A 17,000-nucleotide genomic window follows, 5' to 3' on the forward strand; every position below is an offset into this window, starting at 1 on the left:
CTTCTCTTTCCCCACCTTCTCTCTCTTTCTTCATCCTCTCTCTCTCTCTCTCTCTCTCTCCTTTCTCTCTCTCTGCATCACCTCATCACCTGTTTCCGTTTTTACTACTTCAGTTTCATAATTTCTCCATAAAGTCTTGTCAGTGAGCACTCGGTGTACAGTCTGGCATTAATGCTCCATTGAGGGAAAGCATTCGGTTAACGTACTGTCTTATTGTTGCATTTTTGTTAGTCATTGCGTCAGGCCTAGCTGTGAATCCATAGACTCCAGGGRCCATATTCATAAAYATCATGAATGCTGATCTAGGATCAGGTCCTCCCTTCTTAATGGAATCTTATTCATTATGTGTTAAAAGGAAACTGATCCTGCTCTGAGAGGCTTTATGAATATGGGCCCAGAAGCAGCACAGCTGGATAATGTTGGATGTTCTGATGTGGAAGGATGTGTAACAGGCAYTGGAGGCTGCTGAGGGGAGGACGGCTCATAATAATGCCTGGAACGGAGCGAATGGAATGGCATCAACCCATGAGTTTGATGTATCTGATACCATTCCGCTCCAGCCAGTACCACAAGCCCGTCCTCCCAAATTAAGGTGCCACCAACCTCCTGTGGTGACAGGGGTGTCAGGCCTCTCATAGCACTGGAAAATAGTCATGTGATTATGCAGCTTAGTCAGCTGTGTTTGTGTTGACATTAGCCAGTTGCGTATTTCCCCTCACAGAACGCACTTCTGCTAGCGGTATTGCGGTGGTCTTGAAGCTAAGCTGAGTCGATGGCAAGCGTGCTTTGTCTCAATCACACATTGCGCAAACATGCCAAAAGCGTACCGTCTTGGCTTTGATGAGGCTTTTCTCAATGTCTAATCYTGCCAAGAGTTCTTTTTCCGTAGGGCTTCAACAACCGTAGAATCAGCGCAGTTGTAGTTMCTTTGACCGTGGGACTATGCTCCTCAAGTGGTGAATGAATCACGTCTAAAGTGCTATTTGATCTTGATGGAGAAGTAACGTTACATGGAAAGGCATTTGATTTGACTTGATTTATTAGGATCCCCAATGGCGACGGCTAGTCTTACTGGGTTCCGACGCGMAATGGAAAAGACGTTACAGACAAAATACTWTATAATTGACATACATTTGAAAACACGAACGTGTAGTGTGTGGATCGGTTACACATGCATACACTATACAGTATGTACAAAAGTATGTGGACACCACTTTAAATTAGTGGATTGCTGACAGGTGTACACAATCTAGCACACAGCCCTGCAATATCCATAGACAAACATTGGTAGTAGAAGGGCCTTACTAAAGAGCTCAGTGACTTTCCACGTGGCWCCTTTCCAACAAGTCAGTTCGTCAAATTTCTGCCCTGCTAGAGCTTCCCCGGTCCACTGTAAGTGTTGTTATTGTGAATTGGAAACATCGAGGGGCAACAACGGCTCAGCCACGAAGTGGTAGGCCACACAAGCTCACAGAARGGGACTGCAGAGTACTGAAGCGCGCAACGCTTAAAAATCGTCTYTCCTCGGTTGCAACACTCACTACCGAGTTCCAAACTGCCTCTGGAAGCAACGTCAGKARAAGAACTGTTTGTCGGGAGCTTCATGAAATGGGTTTCCATAGGCGAGCAGCCGCACACAAGCCTAAGATCACCATGCGCAATGCCAAGCGTCGGCTGGAGTGGTGTAAAGCTTGCRGCCATTGGACTSTGGAGCAGTGGAAACACYTTCTCTGGAGTGATAAATCACACTTCACCATCTGGCAGTCRAACYGACGAATCTGGGTATGGTGGATGCCAAGAGAATGCTACCTGCCCCAATGCATAGTGCAACTGTAAAGTTTGGTGGAGGAGGAATAATGGTCTGGAGCTGTTTTTCGTGGTTTGGGCTAGACCCCTTAGTTCCAGTGAAGGGAAATCTAAACGCTGCAGCATACAATGACATTCTAGACGATTCTGTACTCCCAACTTTGTGGCAACAGTTTCGGGAAGGCCCTTTCCTGTTTCAGCTTTGCAATGCCCGCATACACAAAGCAAGGTCCATACAGAAATATTTTTGGGAGATCAGTGTGGAAGAACTTGACTGGCATGCACAGAGCCCTGACCTCAACCTCATCATAAACGTTTGGGATAAATTGGAACGCCGGACTGCGAGCCAGGCCTAATTGTCCGACATCGGTGCCTGACATCACTAATGCTCTTGTGGCTGAATGCTGAATGGAAGCAAGTCCCCGCAGCAATGTTCCAACATCTAGTGGAAAGCCTTCCCAGAAAAGTGGAGGCTGTTATAGCAGCAAATGGGGGGCCAACTCCATATTAATGCCCATGGTTTTGGAATGAGATGTTCGACGAGCAGGTGTCCACATACTTGTGGTCATGTAGTGTACATGTGAATAGAAAGGAATAGTTTTCCTTTACACTACAGTATTCACATTGTTATATATTTATGTGATCCTGTAGTGGTTTACTGTCTTCCGACGTACTTTCTTCCATGGTTATYGGGGTGGCACAATATAAGGGGTTACACAAAGCAACTTTCGTGCAATTTTATTTACAGGTGTGCTTGTGACAGCCAATCAAATTGAACCCTCTTTTGTTTACTTGATAGCTACCTACACCAATAGCTAGAATAATGTGTTATTAACCAGATAAAAATGTATTGAAAGACTTAAAAGCAATACAAATAAAGTTGTCCAGCCACATGGTTTGAGAATTCTAAATTCACTCAATATAAGGGGACATCTCTTTATTGGAGAGCGTGTGCCTCCATTCTCCTCTCTCCTCAATGCAGAGTGTGGTTCTGTGACAACGCTCAACCTCACTGGCCACAAACACACAAAAACTCCATCTGGCTCCTGTCTCCAAGTCCTGCCTCCAGCCTGACATCACGGAACGACACAGTAACCTTACACAACGGCGCCATGAAATCAACATGACTGACTCTCCTAAAGAATGGAAATATTTGTTGGTAACCTTAGGTGTTKTTTTCTCCATCCATGTGTGAGAGCAACAAATACAGACCTGGTCTGGGCAACGAATCAACAAATACAAAGACTAGCAACGAGAGAAGAGATTATTGTTGGTGTTCTATAGTTATAGAGATACAGGAGTATCCGGTTGTCTGGGACCGCTCTGACCTGTGATTTCACAGTGGTTGACTTCACTGGAGCATGTCACCGAGGGACATTGGTTAACCTGAATCCCACCTCGGTCATCTCTTTCTTTTTTTGTTTGTCATAGAGAAAGGATGACGATATTTTATACATGCATGTCAATGGGTCAATGTATTCCTGTGCTAAATGTTTCATTCACCCACTAATGTTACCCACTGTGTGTGGAAGGTGATGAAAACTGTGTTGAACGCTACGGTGTGTGTGTGGCTTTAGGATATTATTCCTCAGTAGACCTGAGAGTCTCAGTGCGTGAAGCTAAATGTAGGACAAATAAAATGGAAACACCTTTGAATTGGCTCTATTATCCACTGAATCTCTGATAGAACCAAGTGTTGGACTGACGTGTCTAGTGTGATTACAAATCTAGTACGGAGAATGCAAAGCGCGATATCTACACTAAATCAGTGGCGACCTGGCTGAAAAGAAACCTTTGCGATCGCAATAAAGAATGTATGGTAATCAGTCGGGTGACAATACTGCATGAGACATTACGGTAGGCATTGCGAATGGTTCCTCATCATTATCACAACGACTCAATGCTTTTCCTCAGGGGGACATTACTCTGCTTTAAAAATGCTTATGAATATATGACTTCACCTGTATCCTCACCCACCCTCCTGTGTGTGTTTCAGACCACTTCACCCAGGRGCTGCACTGTGAACACGAGTGTGTGAGAGACCTGTCTACCCGGCCCGGCCGTCTGTCTCCCATGGAGAACTACCTGCCTCTACACTACGACTACCTGCAGTTTGGCTACTTCCAGAGTGAGAAACATTACCCTACTGCACCCTACTGTCACCTAGGCTTACCTCTACGCTTCGACTGCCTGCAGTTCACCCACTCCCAGAGTAAGGGCTGGAAGTATCGCCGAAGATCCGCGCTATAGCTCGATTGACATATAAATGCGATGTTTCTGCGTTCGCGGAGACCACATTCACGGTAAACGCTGACATGTGTCGGCACAATCGGATATGACCTTCGCAGTTGAATGGGGATCTTCCCGAGATACTTCCGCCATACGGATTGAATCCAGCCCCAAGTCTTACCTAACCGCACCCTACTTCACCCTACTTCACCCTACTTGACACTGCTTGCCAACTTTCCAAACCACAGGGTGTGGTGTTCAGACTAAGGCGATGGCCAACCCTGATCTTTGAGAGATGTGGTGTGTACAGGCTTTTATTCACTAACAATAACACACCTATATCAAATGATCACTAATTAGATCAGTATTCCCCTGTTGACTCAGAGAGACAGAGAGCTGAGGAACACCTGGTCGCAGGCATCTGAAAAGGCAGGGATTAGGGCAAATCACAAAGAGCCGTGGAGAAAGGCCAGAACTCGTGTTCATAAAGCTTCTCAGAGTAGGAGTGCTGGTCTAGGATCAGCTCTACCTTTTAGATTGTGATGAATGGACGGGGTGGACCTGATCCAAGATCAGCATTCCTAATCTGAGACACTTTGTGAATACAGGCCCAGACAATCAACACCAAACAGACCAGGACCACACCTCCATAGAGAAGCACACACTGTTCCACTCAAACTGATTCAGCAACATGTATCCAATATCTGGTCTGGTGTTGTTCATAATGGGCCACCAGCATTTGTGTAGTCTGCGCTGTTTGGGGATCGGACACTAGAGGGGGGAGGGGGTTGGCAGGACAACATAGGAAAGGAGAGAAGGAAGGAAAAGCCAATGAGCTCATCAGAATATGTCTAATAAACCCAATTGGCTCATGGGATCCTAGGAAAAACACAGAGCTCAATGAATCATTCCCAGCAGCAGCACTTAAAGCGATAGTTCAGATTTTGGCAATGATGCCCTTTATGTCCTTCCCCAGAGTCTGATGAACTCATGGATGCCCTTTTTATGTATCTGTGTCCAGTATGAGGGAAGTGAGTTAGTTTCGCAGGCCAATGCTAACTAGCGTTCGTGCAATGACTGCAAGTCTACAAGTCTTGAGTCGCCTGTCAAGTCAAGTCTCCCCATCACTCAGCAGCCTCACATTGCTCTCTGCGGGAAGCTGTTTCCTCAATGATCCGTTCGGTGACATTGTCGTTTTTTTATGGCCTCAAAGCCCCTCACTGTTTACGACCTGGGAACCAGGGGAACCTGGGGAGACGCGCTGAACGCAGAAATGCTGCTGCCTAAGGCCTGGCCGCCCCACCAGGAAGTGATATGTGAGCCCAACTACTTTACAAGACAGTAAAGCGCACGTGTCAGGGTGGATGTATGTATGTGCCGTGGGCATGTGTGTATGTGTTACTTGCAATTCACCACTCGCTGTAAGCACTTTAGGGACAAGCCTGGAGCAGCTGTGTGTGTGTGTGTGCGTGTGCGTGTGTTTCCAGTACCTCACCTAGCCTCTGACTGCCTCTCACTGTTGTAGCGCTACTGCTGCTTGCTCCGTTGTGGTCATGCCCCTGGAATGTTCAGCCGCGATAGACTTCAAATCTCATTTAGACCTAGGGGTTGCTTTATTACATGTGGACCTGTGCCGAACTTTCAGTGGAAACCTATAGGAAGTGTCCGTTATACTGGCTCCATCCCAAATGGCACCCTATTCCCTACATAGTGCACTACTTTTGACCAGAGCCCCGTGGATGCTATTTGGGATGCAGACTTCTTACAGGGGAGTTCAGGGAGGGAGTCTGTAACGGAGGTGTGATGACAGTTCCTCTTGTTTAGGCGGGGCTCAGAAGGATGGATGGATGTCTTTTAACCTCTCTACTTGTCAACAGAACCCTATTTCTATTTATCTCTCTCTCTCACACTCTGTTTCTCTTTCTTTCGCTCTCTGTTCCTCTCACTCTCTTTCTTTCTCTCACTCTATCGTCTCCCTCTCTAGCCCCTTTCTTTCAATTCCAATATTCAGTTCCATTTTCAATTCAAACAGCAATACCACAGAACGTAACACTGACGTCCATTTTATAACGTCTTCTCTCTCTCTCTCTCTGTCTCTCCAGTGAACATGGTGGAGGAGGCGATGGAGTGTGCCAAGTCCTACCTGCTGTTCCACGAGGGGGAGGAGTTTATGACGGAGAACGTGGAGTACTACAGAGAGGCCGTGGGCCACGACGTCAAACCCCGGGAGGTAAGACCTTGGGTTGCATCCAAAATGGCACCCTGTTCCCTATATAGTGCACCACTTTTGATCCGGACCCTCGTGGGCTATTCCCTAGCCTGGTCCCGGATATTTTTGTGCTATAATTTCAACTCCTTGTCAACCCAAACTGTTTGGCATGATAATGACTGGCAAGGAGCACAAAAAGACTGGTACCCAGGCTAGCTATTCCCTATTTGGTATAGTGCACTACTTTCGGCAGTAATAAATAGTGCACTATAAGGAATAGAGTGCCATTTCTGACACGCACCCTGTTATTTACTCTGTTGACGTTGGAGGGTACTTTAATCAGTTACTGTTGCTCTTTCTACATTGTATGGCCAAATAGTTGGGGCCCAGGGTTTAGTTTTAATTCCTACAGATTCACTGCCCAATAGGTTTTATAAGCCTGTTATTGCTGCGTGAATTTAATGCCAGATATTTTTGAGTGACTCATCATTTGTGTTCACCGGCAACTATATCCCCTAGGTGTTCCTAATTACCAGGTTATTGGGAATGTAAATGTTCTAATAATTCAGAGCCGACGTTTGGAAGAGGGTGTAGGGAATAGGGTACTATTTGGGGTGCATCCGTAGTCAGTTTGCCTGGAGAACTATCTCGAACTGGCAAACTAGCAGCCGGTTTTCCCCGAAGAACTTGTCCCCCCAGAAACGGTCGACTTTAAACCCTCAAACCTGCTCCACTCTCTGTACAGCCATGGAGTCTCTTGTTCTGCAATCCCTCCCTTGCAGGCCCATTTTCCTGGAAAGCCTGGAACCTATTAGAGTGAACGTGAATTCTCCCAGTAGGGCCAGGGTGTGTGTGAGAGAGAGGGTTTGCGTGCGTGCGTGCGTTGTGTGTGTGTGTGTGTGTGTGTGTGTGTGTGTGTATGCCAGCGGACAAACCGGTGCAGCTAATGACTGTGGTTAGGACTCTGACATCAACCATCTTAGTCCCTCTGGCTCTCTCCTCTCGGCCCCTCGACTCTCCTTTCCTCCATTCCATCTTTCTCTCCGTCTCAGCCCCTCTTCTCTCCTCTCCATTCCTCTGTCTTTCTTTCTCGTCCTTCTCTCGCTGCGGCTTCAGGGATTTCATTTAGCCAGCATATAGAGCAGTAGAGAGCTGTGGTCTGCCTGCCGGCCTTCCTGGAAGGGCCTCCTGTCATTCAGGAACAGGGAGGAGGGCTTATATCATGCATCAATGCCCACAGAAACAATTTAGGAGCTGTTTACATTACAGGTGGAAAGAGGATTTTTTTTCGCCCACCACAAATGCCACTGGCTGCTCAGGTTTCAAAACAGCGTCGCCACTTCTTGCCTATTGCAGATGATCACCCGTTCTTACCCTCATTCCTCCTCTCCTTTCCTACTCCCAACCCCCATAATGTAAGTCCAAGACACTACAGTCACACCAGCCCTCTTTAAGGCCTTGCCAGGAAGGACTAGTAAAAAGAGGGTTGTTACATGCCATTTGACACCCACCATCTCAGATTGTTCTGAAATCGTTTCTGTAGTTAGAAACAGATAAGATTAGCATTCCTGCAACAATATTTTGTTGAAATATTTTAATTTATAGGATTCATATAATATTCAATAAATATAGTACCTAACATCCGATTTGGACCAAACTTGTTTCTAACAATGAGTAAGACATAAGGAATCCAAAGAAATGGTCAATAAACACTCATGGACACCCCACGCCATTCCCAACCCAACATTAAATATACAGTATCAGTTCTCTGTCTGACAAGTAGTATGGGGCTGCGGCTTGGAGTATTGTTTCTTCATCCTGTATTCTCAGTGAATTTGGTGATGTTTTTTTTCCCCTGTTCAAAGAAATTAGTCACTGAAGTTGTTAGGTTTATGTCCCACCCTACATCCTGATATTACCAGGTTCTGACCACTAGATGGTGCTGTTGTTGCTGTCAGGTGATTATTTTTTTACTCTTATTATACTGCTCAGTTTATACACTGCCCCCATCATCCCCTTCCCAAAATACACATGTAAATGTTGGACTATAAATTGTGCCATCCTGTATTAAACTTATGCTAAAGTGTTTATTCTATTCTACTGAGCCATTTACTTTATGTTCGTATTCGTATATTATTTCTAATTGTTATTGCATTGTCGAGAAGTAACCTGCAAGTAAGCATTTCGTTGGACGATGTATACTATGCGTATCCCATACATACAACTAATAAAACTTGAAACGAATCTTCAAACGTTTTTCACCTAATAGCAGGAACAGCACCATCTAGTGGTCAGAACATGGTAATATCAGGATTTAGGGACATAAACCTAACAACTTCAATGATACATTTTTCTGAACAGGGCCAAAGAAAATACACAAATTCACTGGGAATACATTGCATAGGATGAAGTATCAATACTCCGAGCCGCAGCTCCATAGTACTTGTACTAGAGAACTGATACTACACTGAACAAAAATATAAACACAACACGCAACAATTTTAAATATTTTACTGAGTTACAGTTCATATAAGGAAATCAGTAAATGTAAATACATTCATTAGGCCCTAATCTATGGATTTCACATGACTGGGAATATAGATATGCATCTGTTCGTCACAGATACCTTAAAAAAAAGATAGGGGCGTGGATCAGAAAACCAGTCGGTATCTGTTGTGACCACCATTTGCCTCATGCAGCGTGACACATCTCCTTCGCGTAGAGTTGATCAGGCTGTTGATTGTGGTCTGTGGAATGTTGTCCCACTCCTCTTCAATGGCTGTGCAAAGTTGCAAAGGATATTGGCTGGAACTGGAACACGTCGATCCAGAGCATTCCAAACGTGCTCACTCAATGGGTGACATATCTGGTGAGTATGCAGGCCATGGAAAAACTGGGACATTTTCAGCTTCCAGGAATTGTGTACAGATCCTTGCGACATGGGGCCGTGCATTATCATGCTGAAACATGAGGTGATGGCGGCAGATGAAAGGCACGACAATGGGCCTCAGGATCTCGTAACGGTATCTTTGTGCATTGAAATTGCCTTCGATAAAATGCAATTGTGTTCGTTGTCCGTAGCTTATGCCTGCCCATACCATAACCCTACCTCCACCATGGGGCACTCTTTTCACAACGTAGACATCAGTAAACTGCTCACCCACACGTCGCCATTCAGTCTGCCATGTGCCCGGTACAGTTGAAACCGGGATTCATCTGTGAAGAGCACACTTCTCCAGCGTGCCAGTGGCCATCGAAGGTGAGCATTTGCCTACTGCAATTGGTTACAACGCCAAACTGCTGTCAGGTCAAGATCCTGGTGAGAACGACGAGCATGCAGATGAGCTTCCCTGAGACGGTTTCAGCTGTGCAAACCCACAGTTTCATCAGCTCTATGGGTGACTGGTCTCAGACGATCCCACAGGTGAAGAAGTGGGATGTGGAGGTCTTGGGCTGGCATGGTTACACGTGGTCTGCGGTTGTGAGGCCGGTTGGACGTACTGCCAAATTCTCTAAAACAACTTTGGAGGCAGCTTATGGTAGAGAAATGAACATTACATTCTCTGGCAACAGATCTGGTGGACATTCCTGCAGTGAGTATGACAATTGCACCCTCCCTCAAAACTTGAGACATCTGTGGCATTGTGTTGTGTGAAAAAACTGCACATTTTAGAGTGGCCTTTTGTTGTCCCCAGTACAAGGTGCACCTGTGTAATGATCATGCTGTCTAATCAGATATGCCACACTTGTAAGGTGGATGGATTATCTTGGCGAAGGAGAAATGCTCACTAACAGGGATGTAAACAAATGTGTGCACAGAATTTGAGAGGAATAAGCTTTTTGTGCTCATGGAACATTTCTGGGATCTTTTATTTCAGCTCATGAAGTATGGGACCGACACTTTACATGTTGCGTTTATATTTTTGTTCCGTATATCTACACATTGTTGGGGATGGATTGGTGTGTGGTGTACGTGGTTGGCTTTTGTCAATTTCATTGGATTCCTCATGTCTAACTCCTTGTTAGAAAAAAAAGTTTGTACAACTCGGATGTCAGGTACTCTTTTATTGAATAATATATGAATCCTATTCATTAAAATAGCCAATTTGTATACAATCAATTCACTCCATTTTTCAGAGATCAAATTATATTTAAGCAAAATAATGACGCAGGAATGCTAATCTTATCTGTTTCTAACTGCAGAAACGAGTTCAGAACAATCTGGTTAAGTGTGCCTTGAATGTGTGTCGAAATCCTCTTGTGCTTTCTGAGGTAGAACAACCCAAGAGAGGGCAATATAGCACAGTCCATTTGGCCCAGCAATGAGGCGAAGAGAGGGCTGGAGGGGGGCTTGACTGTTAAAGAGGAAGAGGTGTTAGGGTTGGGACAGTAAATAAGATATAAAGAGGCACAGTGGTTATAAAAAATAGTCTTCCTAAACGTTCCGCTTCAAGGGGTCAATTTTGGGAGATTCAGTAGCTCGGTAATGTGCTGAAGTGATGTCATAAAAAAAACGATTTTTACCTGTGGAGATTAACATGGCTGCCCGATATCTCTGTGTGTCTATAGAAAGCTGAGTGGTACCTGAGGCGCCATAAGCAGGAGCTGGAGCTACTGGTGATTGGCAGTGAGAACATGCACGTGGAATTTACAGAGGGGGTGAGTACAGTACATTGATGACAAATGGAAACTTAGCCTCTTATTTGAACTTTGTTGGGCTGTCTCTGATACTTGTGAATGGCTTCCATGACTACTGAAAGGTCAATTGGGGGCGGCATTTCTGGTCCTGTTACTGGAACAAGTCATTTTTGAAACGGGGCACAAAAACGAGAGCCAGCGCTGGGGCCAGATTACTGATTTAGGATCAGTTTTGRTTTTTAGATCACAATTAATAAGATTAAATTGAAGGGGGGGGAGGGTCTGATCCTAGATCAGCACTCCTACTCTGTGACACTTGTTGATACATACTGTCTGTAGGACAGTAACAGGTGCCTGGTAGTTACACATGTCCGCAGTACACAGCACCACCTTGAGGCCATGATGGAAAACCATTGGTGCTCCAGCTTTTCATTCATGTACTTTTTGCACCTTCTGGATCTACATCTATTCCACATAGTTGTAGTATAGATTAGTATATATATTATTATATACAGAGTGTTGTATATAGGATATACACTGAGTGTACGAAACATTAGGAACATGACATAGACTGACRGGCTGAATCCAGGTGACGGCTATGACCCCTTTTGATGACACTAGTTAAATCCACTTCAAGTCATTTTAGCGGCCCCTCTCTTGACAGTGAAGGTAACAATTAGCAGTTTCACAGGTCATCTCCTGCAATTCTACACATTTTGCCATAGGATGGAGGCAAACGTTTGCACTTTTTAATATGATAACTGATGATCAATGGGCCATCGCCCACATTATGCTAACTACAAGTTTAGATAGCTGGCCACTAGACTAATTTYCCAATCGAAAACAATTWAGCTGACATGGGCTAATTGGTGACTGCTGATGCACAACCAAATTTCAAAATMGTACCTTGTGTATTCTACTATTTTAACTCTCAGCAGGAAGCTGAGACCCAGACTGAATTCCTAAAAAATATATAGACAGTACCAGTCAAAYGTTTRGACACACCTACTCATTCTAGGGTTTTTCTTTATTTTTACTATTTTCTACATTGTAGAATAATAGTGAAGACATCAAAACTATGAAATAACACATATGGAATCATGTAGTAACCAAAAAAGTGTTAAACATATCAACATACAGTACCAGTCAAAAGTTTGGACACACCTACTCATTCAAGGGTTTTTCTTTATTTTTACTATTTTCTACTTTGTAGAACTATATTGAAGACATCAAAACTAACAGACATCCCGCTAAGTGTAAACCAGATGGGATGGCGTATTGCTGCAGAATAATGTAGTAGCCATGCTGGTTAAGTGTGCCTTGGATTCTAAATAAATCACTGACAGTGTCACCAGCAAAGCACCCTCACACCATCACACCTCCTCCATAGTTCATGGTGGGAACCACACATGCAGAGATCATCCGTTCACCTACTCTGCGTCTCACAGACATGGCGGTTGGAACCAAAAATCTCAAATTGGATTAATCAGACCAAAGGACAGATTTCCACCAGTCTACTGTCCATTGCTCGTGTTTCTTGGCCCAAGCCAGTCTTCTTCTTCTTATTGGTGTCCTTTAGTAGTGGTTTCCTTGCAGCAATTTGACCATGAAGGCCTGATTCACGCAGTCTCTTCTGAAGAGTGGATGTTGAGATGTGTCTGTTACTTGAACTCTGTGAAGAATGTATTTAGGCTGCAATTTCTGAGGCTGGTAACTCTAATGAACGTATCCTCTGCAGCAGAGGTAACTCTGGGTCTTCCTTTCCCGTGGCGGTCCTCATGAGAGRCAGTTTCATCATAGCGCTTGATGGTGTTTGCGACTGCACTTGAAGAAACTTTCAAAGTTCTTGACATTTTCCGGATTGACTGATCTTCATTTGTTATTTCATAGTTTAAGTCTTCACTATTATTCTACAATGTAGAAAATACTAAAAATAAAGAACAACCCTTGAATGAGTAGGTGTGTCCAAACTTTTGACAGGTACTGTATATATCGGTGAAATTGGTCCGTGGGCCAACAAAAGGGGGCAGCCCATCCCTGATTCAGACAATTGAGTCATGGATTGTGTATGTGTCCCATTCAGAGGGTGAATTGGCAAGGCAAAATATTWAAGTGCCTTTGAACGGGGTGTGTCAAGAACTTCAACACTGCAGGGTTTTTCATGCTCAAAAGTTTCCCGTGTGTATCAGGAATGGTCCACCACCCAAAGGACATCCAGCCAACTCGACACAATTGTGGGAAGCATTGTAGTCAACATGGGCCAGTATCCCTGTGGAACTCTTTCGACAACTTGTAGAGTCCATGCCRCGACGAYTTGAGYCTWTTCTGAGGGCAAAYMGGGGTGCAACTKAATATCAGGAAGGTGTTCCTAATGTTTTGTCCACTCAGTGTAGGTTTCCTTACTATGCCTGTAATATATGGTTGTCTTACCGAGATACCTTAAGATGAGCGCTTTAACTGTAAGTCGCTCCGAACAAGAGCATCCGCTAAATGACTAAAATGTCAAATTCTGATCTGTCAGTGTTTTACCTTGTCTTGTAGCATTACTGGACCAGCACAGGTGGAAGAGAGGATTCGAACAGGTGAGCAAAACCCAGAAATATCCTCTTGGAAATGTTAACGTGTTCAATAGTTGTCCCATGGAATGTCCTGTATATTAATGAATATCAGATGTGTAGTTCACAAGGACAACACTGTGTCAGATAGTTTAGACTCAAGTGATTCTTTTCACTTATAGACAATAATAAATGAATGAAAACGGTATTATATCCTGTGTCGTATTTGACTGTAGTACCTCTGCTTTGTGTGGTATACACCACTGACATCTATGGGATACTTTCAGTATGGCGTGCATCTTGTATAATCTGTTGTGGAAAGAAAAAATAAATAAAAATAGTTGCACACTATATATGCTCCCAATAAATACTATTTAGGGTATTTCAATTACTTTCAAAGACATTTCAGAGAAAGTATTTTTATATGTATKTWTMTTTTWAAATACAAGTAAAATACAAGTATACAAGTAAGTTGAATATCCGAATATAGAAGTWMGCGATTCGYCCACATTATTTSAAAAATACTCAGACAGAAAATAAGTATTTCAAATACAAAGACTCAAATACACATGTATTTGTCTGCTAGCTACTTCCATAGATGTAACATAAGACACTGAAGCCCTACCGCAGCCCGAATGATTGTCTCAGCCTTGTTATAAGCATTTACTGTCTGCCTGTTTATGTGGCTCCATGCTCTGTTCTTGCATTCCCCCAGGATCCCCTCTGGTACAGATGGATGGATGGAGTARGTACCCATCTCAGAGAAGAAGAACTTCACTCTGGCCCCACCACAGGAGCTCAGAGAAGGTAGGACATCCTCTGTTCTCYACACCAATGCTTTTCCAACCTCTCCTCGGGGACCACCAGGCGTTTCACAATTTCGTGGTAGACCTGAACTAGCACACTTGATCGGTTGACAAATGTGTGCTACCTCTAGAATAGTTGAAATACATGGAACGGCTTGACTCTGAGGAGAGGTTTATAGGACTCTGTAAATAAAGCAGAATTTCGATTGAACTAACCCATGATGTGATGTGTAAACAACTTGACAGATGAATGTGTTCCAGCATAGATGAGTTAACACTTTTGCCCTCATCCTCTGTACTGGTGTGTGTGTTTGTGTTTGTCTGCGTGTGTACCATAGGAGGGCCCTTGGTGTATGACAGTGTGCAGCTGGTCCAGAACTCAAAGGCCCTGAACGGAACTCAGAGGGTTCTTCTGGATGATGTCATATCTGTGGACGAGTGTGCCGAGCTCACAAACCTGGCCCATGTAAGTCGGCTGCATCTTATATTTGGTATTTTTGGTATTTTATTAGGATCCCCATTAGCTGTTGCGAAAGCAGCAGCTACTCTTCCTGGGGTCCACACAACACATGAAACATGACAAAATACAGAACATTAATAGACAAGAACAGCTCAAGGACAGAACGACATCCAAATATTCACTATCATGAATTGTACTGTGTATAAACATGCATTTCAATTGATCGCTGTTTAGTGTGTTGTTACAGGTTTACAGTGAACACTATGGGCCGGGTCCCCAGACACATATTAGGCCTAATCCTGGACTGAAAAGCACTTTCAATGGAGTATTCTCCKTCAAGTATGCTTTTTAGTCCAGGACGAGGCTTAATCCGTGTCCAGAAAACTGGCCCTTCGTGCACTTTGTGAACACGGCCAGTGTTTGGTACTTGATAAATGCATTTCTAGAATATGAGCCGGGGGTTCAGTAATCTTGTTTGGTCTACAGACTGTCACTATGGCAGGAGACGGATACCGAGGGAAGATGTCTCCTCACACTCCCAACGAGAGGTTTGAGGGCGCCACTGTGCTGAAAACACTGCAGGTAAGCAAATCGCCTATACATAGACACAATGGAGAAGATTAAATGAACCTCTGTTTGAAACCGCTTGATTCGTATTGCCCTTTTCACATAACAATCTCTCAGTATCGCTCTTGTCTCAAAGTTATCAAAAGTCACTCTTTCAGTACCTTAGTAGGCAACTACATCATATTTTTGGTTCCTTTATAAGCAGGGATGCAAATTAAAATACCCTGCTAGCCTGAGGCTAGTATTTTTCAGACTGGGCTAGTAGAATTTTTTTCCAAACAGACTTTGGAAAAAGTGGCGAGTGTCACCCGGGCTAGTAGAAGTTGCAGTCTACTAGCCCAGCTGGCCACTGCCGTTCTATCCTTGGAAACATGCTGGGGGAATATTTAACCATACTGTGTGTTACCCTGCAGTACGGCTACGAGGGCCGTGTCCCATTGAGGAGCGCTCGTCTGTTCTATGATGCCAGTGAGAGGGCCAGACGCATCATCGAGTCCTACTTCCTGCTCAACTCAACACTCCACTTCTCCTACACACACCTGGTGTGCCGGACCGCAATCAAAGGTGAGCCAAGTCACCAGTTTACTTCCTGAATTGACTTCATTTAAATGGAGTTATGGTATCATTATATCATTATCAACCTTTCCTTATAGTGTCATCCAAAATTGAGCATTATGTGACTTTGAGAGCTTGAGCATGTAGGTTTAGTGAAATTTGGTTTAGTTTGCCTCTTTGTTGCTTTAGTAAAGTTCATCTCTGTTTTGTGCTGTTTTGGGGTTAATAAAGTTGGTCTCTGTTTGGGTTTAACATAAGCTTTATGTCTGTTTGGTATAGGGCAACAGGACCATAGAAATGACCTGAGCCATCCCATCCACGCTGACAACTGTCTGTTAGACCCAGAGGCCAACGAGTGCTGGAAAGAACCACCAGCCTACACCTACAGAGACTACAGGTTACCACCTAGCTCTGGTCCTTCATTTTTCCGTGATGAATATATATTTCAATGTAGTTACGAAGCAGCTTAGGGCAAAAGCTCTGGTCCATGGCTACGCTGCRTCCTAACAACATTGAAACATATTTGCGCTATCAATGGCACCATATTATTACCGTTACCTAGTGTTAAATAGTCATGGCTAGAACACATTTTCAATGGTTCTCGTTGTGTCCTAAGTGCTCTGCTGTACCTGAATGGAGACTTTGAGGGAGGGGAGTTCATCTTCACAGAAATGGACGCCAAAACAGTCACAGTGAGTCCTCTCCTGAGAAGGGAAATCTTTTTTTTTTTTTTGGAAGAGTGAAGTGATCCAAATGTCGCATATCATTGTTATTGCCCGTCTTTTCGGACGTTTTCTTATTAGTCTTACCGTCTTACCCTTTCTTCGTACCTTTGCATGGCACTTTTCTGTCGTTTGGAGCCTCGTCTAAATAAAGTTGGAATTTCCCACGTCCAATGTGATCCCGTTTCCACCACGACAGTCAGGTACTGACCCTGGTCTCCCCCCTCCTCCGTCCCCTCCTCCTCCCCTAGGCACAGGTGAAGCCCAAGTGTGGTCGTATGGTGGGGTTCTCGTCTGGCGGGGAGAACCCCCACGGAGTGAGGGCTGTCACCAGGGGGCAGAGGTGTGCCGTGGCCCTGTGGTTCACCCTGGACCCCCTCTTCAGAGAACTGGTAAACACTACAGCCATGGCCCTATCATAATGTCTTCTATGATTATGTCTTTCATAGAGAC

General features: G+C 44.3%; 1 protein-coding gene across 1 annotated transcript in view; it reads left to right on the forward strand.

The window, feature by feature from the left end:
* Positions 1–17,000, forward strand: part of p3h2 (prolyl 3-hydroxylase 2) — a 94,072-nt gene that overhangs the window by 75,408 nt on the left and 1,664 nt on the right. Inside the window, 11 exon segments of the mRNA XM_024004193.2 lie at positions 3,803–3,934; positions 6,138–6,265; positions 10,814–10,903; positions 13,424–13,464; positions 14,153–14,244; positions 14,582–14,709; positions 15,190–15,285; positions 15,684–15,834; positions 16,105–16,222; positions 16,442–16,517; positions 16,799–16,939. Coding sequence (XP_023859961.1) covers positions 3,803–3,934; positions 6,138–6,265; positions 10,814–10,903; positions 13,424–13,464; positions 14,153–14,244; positions 14,582–14,709; positions 15,190–15,285; positions 15,684–15,834; positions 16,105–16,222; positions 16,442–16,517; positions 16,799–16,939 — 1,193 coding nt within the window.

The sequence above is a fragment of the Salvelinus sp. IW2-2015 genome, linkage group LG16, assembly GCF_002910315.2.
Source record: "Salvelinus sp. IW2-2015 linkage group LG16, ASM291031v2, whole genome shotgun sequence".
Taxonomy (NCBI): domain Eukaryota; kingdom Metazoa; phylum Chordata; class Actinopteri; order Salmoniformes; family Salmonidae; genus Salvelinus; species Salvelinus sp. IW2-2015.